Source organism: Cornus florida, unplaced genomic scaffold (assembly GCF_030987335.1).
Source record: "Cornus florida cultivar Cherokee Brave unplaced genomic scaffold, ASM3098733v1 CherokeeBrave_3.0.0_Hap2_Chr06, whole genome shotgun sequence".
In the NCBI taxonomy this organism is placed as follows: domain Eukaryota; kingdom Viridiplantae; phylum Streptophyta; class Magnoliopsida; order Cornales; family Cornaceae; genus Cornus; species Cornus florida.
Window position 1 is genome coordinate 51,420,710 of NW_026775576.1, and position 10,746 is coordinate 51,431,455.

General features: G+C 37.1%; 2 protein-coding genes across 2 annotated transcripts; one reads left to right on the forward strand and one right to left on the reverse strand.

Moving 5' to 3' along the window:
• The first annotated feature begins 270 nt into the window (after positions 1–270).
• On the forward strand, positions 271–1,918 carry LOC132311509 (uncharacterized). Its single transcript, XM_059809429.1, has one exon. The coding sequence runs from the start codon at positions 411–413 to the stop codon at positions 1,659–1,661; it is 1,251 nt and encodes a 416-aa protein (XP_059665412.1). The 5' UTR covers positions 271–410; the 3' UTR covers positions 1,662–1,918.
• Positions 1,919–3,547: 1,629 nt separating this feature from the next.
• On the reverse strand, positions 3,548–7,966 carry LOC132311510 (F-box protein At2g26850-like). Its single transcript, XM_059809430.1, has 5 exons — positions 6,369–7,966; positions 6,102–6,181; positions 5,657–5,835; positions 5,206–5,280; positions 3,548–4,026 (listed from the first exon to the last, which is right to left on the reverse strand). Exons 1-5 carry the CDS (start codon positions 7,032–7,034, stop codon positions 3,839–3,841), a joined length of 1,188 nt encoding a protein of 395 aa, XP_059665413.1. The 5' UTR covers positions 7,035–7,966; the 3' UTR covers positions 3,548–3,838.
• Between the last annotated feature and the right edge of the window lie 2,780 nt (positions 7,967–10,746).

Here is a 10,746-nt window from a genome sequence, read left to right on the forward strand (position 1 = left end):
TTAAATTGGTGATAGTATTGAAAACCACAATTCTCAGTATCCATAGGGTCAGTGGTATATGCTATATGGATATAAAAGTACAAAAGACAAGCTTTTTGTCATATGTCTTTCAGCCAAACTCCAATAATGGGCATAGTTTAAATAAAAAAACCCAATACATTATTAGCACTAACAATTAATATTGCTTTACTTGAAATGCTTTAAACCATAGAATATGACACAAACAAGGACTTTCTCTTTTAGACTCTTTGTTTAACCTTTGAAGATTACTTTAGAAGCAAAGGGTCATACGTGTGACTTTGGCAATCCTTAAATTCAGGACCAAAATGTTCTGCACTCAATCTTCTTCTCAAGTCACCTATCTTAGGTGAAGAATTGTTGATTTGTTTGTGTTGTCTTTGCATTCTCAAATGGCCTCAACACCTCAAACTCCAAAAGACCATGCTATCTATGTGAGTGCACCCACTAGCCCAAGTGTGTGGAGCTTACACAGCTTGCAATTCTACAGTGCACCGGCTAGTCCCACTGATAGCGACAACGAATTTTCTCAGAGAAAGATGGAGATGAATGAAGATTTCAATTCTAATTTCGATGACTTTGAATTCGAAACTAGTAAGAATTTCGGTCCCGGCGGTTTTGGATTTGAGACAAGTGGGCCTTTTGAGTGCCTGTCGGATGATCAAGAGCGACAAGTGAAGGAAAAACAACCGCAGCGTGGGGACTCACTTCCCACTATGGCATTTGCAGACGAGCTATTTTACAATGGCCTAGTGATGCCTCTAAAACTCCCTCCTCGGCTTCAGTATGTCAATGACACGAAACGCGTTGGTCTGAACTCAACCGCTTCTTCACCAAGGTCCCCTGGCTCGGGATTTAGGATGCCATTTTCGTGGTGGACTATGTCAGATGATGATTTTGATCCGTTCACGGTTGCATTGGAGAAAGTGAAGGGAGAAAAGAGGAGAAAAAATCACGCGAACCACCATAGGCGGAGTAGGTCCCTTTCGCCTTTTAGGACCACTACTCCAAAGAGGTCCAATGATGACTCAGAAGGGTGGAACCAAGACCAAGACAAGCTAGGGAGTCCCCTGGAACTCAAGCAGTATCAATTTGGACCGAACCCGGATGGGCCGAAGGAGTCCAAGGGCTCGGCCTATGCAAGATGGGTTCGAGACCAAAACCAACAAATGGGCCTGAAAAAGTCGCCAAATGCGGAGACAAGCCCAAAAGGACCATCCAAGACCAAGGGTTGGTTCAGGAAGGGTGTGAAGCCTGTGAAAATGGAGCAAGAAGGGGCCATCAACCCAACTTCAACCACAATTCCATGGCCCAAAGTAAAGAAAGGAGAGAGAAGTGAAGAAAGTGGTGAAGGGTCTTGTTATGTGGAAACTAGAGTACAAAAAGTGGGGAGATTTCTAATGAGATATGCATCATTTGGGAGAGAAAACAATGAAGACAAACCAATAGAACAAGAGAAAGCACTGGTGAAGGCAAGTTACTTTAGGGGACTAAGCTTCTCATTTAAGGGAAATGCAAATAGAAATGGGAAGAAGAAAAAGGTGCATGGAGAGTCCAATATGGCAATCGCAAAAGCATGGCCAAGACCAAAACTCACTCTATGTTTGGGTTATGGTATTGGAAGTCCAAGGGCAAGGACTTGATAGTCCACACAGTCCACACGGTTGAAAGGACAGTCTCATCATGATAGGCTTACTTGGTCTCTCAATCCGACGGTTGAAAAGGCAGTCTCATCATGATAGGCTTACTCTTTTTTCTTCTCTTTTTTTATCAAAAGATGTTTGACGATTGTAACTTTGTAAAATTCTCTTTTTTGCATTCAGAGTCTAGTTGCAGTAACGTTGAAAATATATGTAATTCAACATATATACATTGTATTTTTTATGTATATATACAATAATTTGATCATTGTAAGAATCTCGGTACTACATCAAGTTATGATAAGCTTAGTCTTATCTCAAAAGATGTACAAAAAACTTCTTCATTCAAATTCTAGTCGTGGCCGGTAACGTTGGAGTTATATGTAATTCAACATATATATATATATACATTGTATTATACATGTAATGCAATAATTTAATCATTGTAATGAACAAATTGAAGAAAGAAAAGCAAAAACAAGTGGAACATAATATATTATAAGATGACTAAATTTGTTGAATCTATTAGGTAGTGTTTTGACTTCTGCACGTTGGATGACTACATGGAAGGACTAATGAAGATAACTAACCAACCTAGTGGAAAGAAGAGATGTTGTTAAACATGGATAAACATTCCATGTAGTCAAAGGCTGAACTGTTCAAGGTCAAAGGCTGCTTTCATACTTTTTTTTCCTTAAAATGTAGAGAGAGAAAAGAAGAGAAATGTTTTAAGCATAGAGAAACCAATGATAGCCTATGATGTCTTTATCGAATTGGTTGAGTAGTGCAAGTGATTCTTTTGGTGGCTAACCTAGAATTTCCAAGCAACTTCCTACCTCCAATTTGAAAATGGAAGCAAGAAAGTTCCCTTACAAAAGCAAAAGTTGTAATTTGCATCCTAAAAAGAAGTTTTAAAAGGTAGATAAATCATTGTGTGTGTGTGTGTGAGAGAGAGAGAGAGAGAGAACACAAAAAGGGGAAAAAAAAAAACAGAAAAAATGACTTTTGGGCTGAAATGTACAGAGTAAAATTCTAAAGTGAACTGTTTTGAGTCATTACATGGTCCTGCCAATCGTTAAGGGTGTGTTTGGTCAGATAGGGAAGAAAAGAAAAGAAATGATAACATTAATTAGGAAAGAAAAGAAAGGATAATAATAATTTATATTCGTGTTTGGATAGATAGGGGAAAAAAGAAAAGAAATGATAGCTATTTTTGTTTGGATAATATAGACGAGAGAAAAGAAAAGAAAGGATAATGACCAAATTACTATTCTACCCTTTCATAACCACTTCACATATTATTCATTTTCAAAATCTCACATGGAATATTTTGGAATGTTTCTGTATGATAGTTCAATGCAATGGATAAAAGATATTTTGGAATGTTTCTGTCTAATAGTTCAATGCAATGGATAAAAACAAAAGTAAAAAAGAAAAAGAAAAAAGAAAAAAATAAAAATAATGGGTGAAAACAAAATTAGGACATAAATGTAATAACTTTTCTGTATATTGATTTGTGTATTTTTTCTCCCCCTATCTTTTCAAATTGGGAGATAAACCAAATGAGGGATAGAGAGGAATAACTCTCCCTATTCTCTCCACTTAACCGACCCAAACACACTCCCACTCTATTCTTTCTTTTATTATTTTATTTTCTCTCCCTATCTCTTCAAATCAACCATACGAAACACACCCTAACTGACACACAAGTGAAAAAACTTAATACAGCTGACAATATTTGCTTGCGTGCCTGGTTATGACTGGCCCTGGCCACACGGTCCGGACCATGTACAATTTTCTCCTATTTCGGCCGCAGAAATTGGAAATGGTATATTAAATTCTTGAACTAACTATTCTTCCCCATTCTACAATTAATAACAGACTCAATATATTACTGACTAAAACTTGTATATATCATGGTAATTATGGGACATCAGAGTTCCATTTGAGGTGAGGAGTTTGCATAGTTTGCTTGAAATACACTAGTAAATTCTCCCACCCAGGCACTGAAATAAAAATTTGAAAGGAAAGGGGAAAAAAAGTGGAAAATATTTGAGCAAGGCCTCCACTTTCATGCCACTAAGAAGAAAGGCCAGTTTTGATTCTATAAATCACTAACATAAAGTGAAAAACTGAAAATTCGCTAATAGGAGGAGACAGACTTTTTCAGTTCGACGCCCCTATTCCAAGACTTCAGCTGGCCACAGCTGCCTCCACATGGAAATCTCATCGCTGCCTTTGAGTTTCCGAATTCCACCATAAAACCCATCTGCCTCATTTCCTTCTTCCCTATGGTCTTTCCTGTTGATGTTCGTGCATCTCCATCGTGAACCAGGAGTGTACTGGTTGAACTCCAGTACCACGGTGTCTGTCAGCATAAACAAATGGTTAGAATTCATATAAAATGTCGAGAATCATAAACACACGCACACACACAGAAATTTACTTCAAATTTTCTAACTGCTTAAACTAGTGATACTTTAATTTAATTACCTTCCATATCATTTCAAATTTTCATATTATGTACTCAACAGAACAAAGCCATAATGGTAAAAAATGGCCCAACGCTCAATCACTTAAAAAATGTTCGACTAAATCTCAGAAAATATATGCCAGATTGTTCCAACAGCACCTCAAACCGACACAGCTACTTAAAGGTTTCACAGGCCTGTGTCCTTTTGAGCCAATCTAAATTAACTTAAATAAAAAGTTATTGGGCATTTGGTAGTTCCACATCTACAAAAATGAAACTACCAAATTTATAGTGTCACACCCAATGCCAGGCAAACAGAAAATGATAGTCTTATTTGTGCAGCACCTAAAAATATGTACAAAGTGGGCTGTGCTCAATTCAGAATGTCACCAGAACACAAAACTTAGACATCGCTAACAGTAAGTTTGGGCAGGTGAAAAAATTTAAAATTGGATTAAGTCTAAAATTAACTACAATATAAAAGAATTGAGCAAAAGAAACCAATGGGACGGGGAAACTACTAGGGAGATCAGTCCCATGGCAATCCGGCCGAAAGCAAATACACTGTTGGGTTGGTGAGTAGACACACATGAGGAAACGAAAGGGAAATGTGGGACAATTTTAAGGCTGCATCAGCAGCACCACTCCAACTCCACAACCAAACAGCGCCTGAAGGGAACAAAAATGTTTCTTTCAGTCTGGCTGACCTAATATATTCTGCTGAACATAAGTCATGATACTGTTGGACAAATTAAGACATAATGACAAGAATTTGTATAGGGGACCAATTAAATTGCCCAAAAGGTGACCCACAAGTGAAAGACACAAGTCAAGAATTGAGGCACACAAAGAATGGGGTCTGATCTATGATGATAACATAAAATCATCTCAGCCACATTTTGGAAGATGCTGATATGCATTCAAAGAATTTAAAGATAAACTTTGAAAATTAAGGAGCCTAATCTCTCTTTCCGGTCAAAATATGCCCGTAGATTTTCTACTTAAAAACATTTTTATAGAAAAATCTTCTAACCTTCAAAAAATCTGGAAGGAAAAAGATAAAAAATAAATTACCACTATGGTGACAACGGCAGTAATTTGCATTCCTGTCGCAAGATTCCAAGTGACCTACAATACCATACCACCAACCTGCATATACATGGGCATGGAGTAATTAATCAGCAAAGTAATATTGATTTATTTGTATCTCAAGAGTCCAATACGTTTAGATTGTGTTAGAAGAAAATTTAAATTTAGATTGCGTTAAAAGAAAATTCAAGGAGGAATCACTTCCGTATTTGAAGTTCAATTGAAGTTTTCCAATTGACCAAAGTTCGTTTCAAAAAGCTTAAAGGAATGTTTTAACAACAGCAGCTGCTATCACAGATTAATAATCAATAAACATAAAAGGTTTGCAAATGAAATAAGGCAAACACAACCATGCCTAGTATTGATCTTGTGAAAAATTAAATCAGATAAACAAGAAATTTAAAATGGCTAGACAGGTATAGCATGAAGAACAAACCATAAGGGAATTCTTTATTTCTTCTCCACTGAATCTCAATGTGATCACCAGGGCGTAATTCGTTCAAACAGTCGGAGGTATGAAGATCATGTGGAGAAGTACTGACAGGGGATGCCCTTAGCCTATCCCACGTCACACTCTTCTCTATTACAGCTGCCCTCCTTCCATGAGGTGGGTACCTGAAGTACAAAATTAAACCATATAAATATATATATATATATATATGAAGTTCAGATATAGCATATGTTATTCATCCCCAAAATCATAATTAAAAGAATATATAGAAACCCAGAACACAGTCTGAAATTGAATTTCTGCTAAATATACCATATGTTATTCTTATTCCTTCCCTATATCATAACCCCAGAACATACTATAACATATACACCTCTAAGAATGAAAAAAATTGAGATTCAAGTTCAATTAAGGACATCTCTCCGATTACCTGGCTTCGAAAGTATCAGTGCGCCGATCATAGCTAAGCTCCGCGTCATAGCATGACAACATAAATCCAACATGCCCATTCTGTAAAACAGCAGCACAAACACTTTTGGTTATGTGAAGAACATAATACAATCCATTGTTTTCGAAAGGCTATATATATATATGCATACTTATTTATACACACATATATAAACCTCATAAATCAAACATTGAACCTGAGCTGAGTAATCATATATGATTAAGGCAAGCTTGAAGTGACAGCCAATACCTCACGGTTATAGACCTGAGCAGGAAACCAGAAGTTGCCACTCTCAAGAGAGAGATACCAAGACATAATTGAGTCAGCTGGCAAAGAACTCTTCTTCTTAATACCATTGTCAAGAACTGATCTAATCAATGAAAGAGGCCAGAGACGAGAAAGAGACCTCATCAAGCCTCTTTGCCCGCCTCTCTCAAAGAAGTCGGAGTCCTTCCTCGAGGCAAGATGCCACTGCCACTCTCGGTGGGCGGCCTCGCCTATAATTCTACCCCATTTGTGTTTCATATGCTTCTTCCACAGATGGTCACTCACACATCTCTCTCTCAGTGAACTACAAACACCTGCCATTCTACAAAGCCCATCAGGTGGAAGCCTCTCAAGAATGCATTCCAACACCAATTCAGGCAAGTCCAATACAGACGTATCACCTGCCATCTCAACATTTTCATTGCTCAAGCTAAAAGTCTTCTTCTTCATCGAAAATTTTGAGGGAATTTGAATGGAACTACCGGACAGCCTATTCTTTTTCGACTTGGTGACCGGAAAAAAGGTTAAATCTTTCCAAAACCAGCGGGATAAATATCTCAGCTCACATGCCCATGGTGGAAGTGGCTTGAAAGGAAAGGACTTACAAAGAAGGATGAAAGAGATGCAAGTGATCAAGAAGAAAAGCATTTGGAAAAAAGTGGAATTCTCAAATGGGTTGGCATAAATGATAAGGGAGGATCAAATGTAAGGAACCAATCCTGGAAAAGCAATGGGGGGATATAAAAAGAAACTCTCTTCTTCCCTTCTTCACAACCCTCCTTTAAAAAAAGTGAAAGGGATCTCAAGATACCTTTCAAAAATTGGGTTCTTATTGTTTAGTTGAAGCCCACCAAACCCAACAGTGGGCCTCCTTGTCAAAGTCTAACTAAAATAGGTGAGGACTATCTGTTGACACCTCACACTTCAAGAACAAACTTGAGTGGAAGTTGAATATCTCAGTCCATAAACCTATAGAAATAGCAAGAGTTACTTCACTGCATTCTTCCAATTAAAGAACCATACATCACAACACACCCAAAATAGCAGTTATGCATATGCACATATATACATATATATATAGCTATATATATAAAGAGAGAGAGTAAATGGGTATTCTTGGATGACGCAAGAAAGTTAATGAAGAGGTGGGAAAATTCAGATCTATAATGGGTATCTGACACTTAAAAATCCAAAAGAGGTGATAAAAAAAACAAAGAGAGGAGTCTAGATACAAAGAAGGCTATCTACAAATCTCTGAGCTATTTCAGAAACAAAAACAATCCTTTGAGAATAATAAGGTGAGAAAGAGAGATCTGGGTGGTTGGGATTGAAGCAAAATTAGGTACACCCAACAGATTAAAGATCTATCACACAAAAGAATCCAAATTAGAGAAGGAAGCAACAACCAAAGCAAAAAAAAAAAAAAATCAATCTCGTGGGGGTGGAGAGAGAGAGATTGGATATAGAAGAAAATAATGGAACTCCAAAGTGGGCCACCCCCTCTTCCCTTGAGTCCCACCAAAATCTTCCTCACTCCCACAACTCACAAATCCTCTTCAACCCACAAATCCCACAATGTCTCTGTCTTTAACCTCTCTTTCTCTGCCTCCTCCTCTCTCTTATAGGCGTAATATCAAGCAGGTAATGGGCAAGAATACAAAATTAGGAAAGGGAAACACTGATTGATGTATGGGCGGTGTAGGATTAAAGAGAGTTTTGAGTATATATTTTTGTGTGGATACGAGAGCAACTACTTTTTACCACACAAACAGGGAGATGGAGGGAAGTCCAGCCTTCCAGAAATTATGACCGTTGGTATTATATTTCTAAAGCAATCAGATATACCACTATCTTATTGGTGGTTCGTTCAATCTGGGGATGGGTATTTGTTTCCTTGCAGTCCACTGCGGGTTTAAGGCTAGGAAGTACAAAACTCTTCTAGGGGTGTTTGGCCCCGATGGATACGCGTCCGACATTGCTAGAACTCTGCATGGACACATGGGGACACTTCTAAAATAAAATGGTGTAATTTTTCAATGGCTAATTCTGTAACTGCCGTCTTGTCTGTTTTGTTTAATTGTTTCTTGTTTGAGCTTTGGTTCCCCCTCATTAACTCTTAACATTTTTAAAAAGAAAAAAAAAAAAAAAATTGACCTTTATAAGCAAAAATTCAAAATAATATAAAGTTTAAAAACAAAAATGACATCCATTTACATTCAAATAAAATCAGTAAAACACATTTTTATGTAAATGGATGTCATTTTTGTTTTTAAACTTTATATTATTTTGAATTTTTGCTTATAAAGGTCAATTATATATATATATATATATATATATATATAGAGTATTTTGATTTGTCCGTGTCCTATTATCAATATTTCAAAAAAATTCATATCATTGTGTCTATATTCAATTTTTTTTAGGTTTAGACATAATGACTTGAAAATCAGACTTTTAGAATAATATTAACTTATTCACGATTTAAGTACAGGAACATATATAGTAATTGGATCATTACTCATTAGTACAGGTCTTACAATCACGCTATATCTCTAAAGAATTTGTCCACACCTAATGTACACCTATATTATCTCTAAAATAGGAAAGAATCACAAGAATAATATTTATAAGAATTGTTGACCATTAACCTAATATCACACTTTCGCTCAAGTTAGTGCATAGATGTCACACGTGCTTAACTTGCCCAAAAACTTTGAGAACACTCGACTTGAAACCACTTGGCAACTCCAAAATTTTCTCGTCCAACTTCTCCTTAATGAAGAATCTGTCTACCTCCACATGCTTTGTACGATTATGTTGAACCGGATTATGAGCAATATCACATACTGCTTTATTGTCACAATATAGTTGAATTGGTTGCCTAGGCGGATAGCCCAAATCCTTCAAGAGAAGTCTTAGCCATAATGCTTCGCATACTCCAAGTGCCATACCTCTAAATTCAGCCTCTGTACTTGAACGTGCAACAACATTCTGTTGTTTGCTTCTCTATGTAACAAGATTACCACCTACAAAGGTGAAATATCCTGAAGTAGACCGCCTGTCATCTACTGCTCCAGTCCAGTCGGCATCAGTATATGCATCCACGCTTTAACAATCTATATTTTTAGTGAATAAAATTCCATTTCCAGGAGCAGACTTCAGGTACCATAACTACATTCAGATGTTGTCCTCTAGGATTATGCATAAACTGGCTGACAATACTCAATGCATAGGCAAGGTCCGGCCTTGTGTGTGCTAAGTGCATCAATCTTCCTACGAGTTTCTGATATCTTCCTTTATCAACCGACACCTGATTATACTCAATACATAACTTTAATCCTTTTTCCATTGGTGTATAACCTGGTTGACATGCTGACATACCAGTTTCCTGTAACAAATTTAAGGCATATTTTCTTTGAGACAGAAAGATTCCTTTATTAGAACGAGATACTTCGATCCCAAATTTTTTTTTCAAGTGATTGAGGTCTTTCATTTCGAATTCTCTTGACAAGTAACTCTGTAGAGCTTTCCTTTCTTCAGGATCATTTCCTGTAACCACTATGTCATCCACATACACAATAAGTGTAGTGATCTTACCCTGTTATTTCTTCAAGAATAAAATGTGGTCTGAATTGTTCTGATGGTAGCCAAAGGTTCTCATAGACTTTGTGAACCTTCCGAACCATGCTCTTGGAGATTGTTTCAACCCATATAGTGACTTTTTTAATCTGCACACGAAGACTATGAACTTTTGATATCATGCATCCTGGTGGGAGATCCATGTAAACTTCTTCAGACAATTCGCTATGTAGAAAGGTGTTCTTCACATTAAACTGTTGTAATGGCCAATCTAGGTTTGCTGCTAGAGACAACAAGACTCAAACTGTGTTGATTTTAGCTATAGGTGCAAATGTCTCTGTATAATCAATCCCATAGGTTTGGGTGTGCCCTTTTGTCACCAATCTCACTTTAAACCGTTTGAATTGTACCATCTGCTTTGTACTTTACAGTATAAACCCATCGACATCCAATTGATTTCTTTCCTGGTGGCCGATTAACAAGTTCCCAAGTTTTATTTTTCTGCAAGGATTTCATCTCCTCATTCATAGCAGCTCTCCACCTTGGGTCGGTTAAGGCTTCCTGCACACTGTTAGGAATAGATACAGTGGATAATTGATTTACAAATGACTGATTTGATTATGATAAATGATGGTTAGACACATAATGACTCATAGGATATTTAACTTTACTAGAAAGTTCAAGTTCATATGTGGGTTTAGGGATACCTCTGGTGTGACGCGGTGGTAGTTGTTTTCTAGATGGTCTAGACACTAAATTAGGAACATCTTCAGTAAGCGAT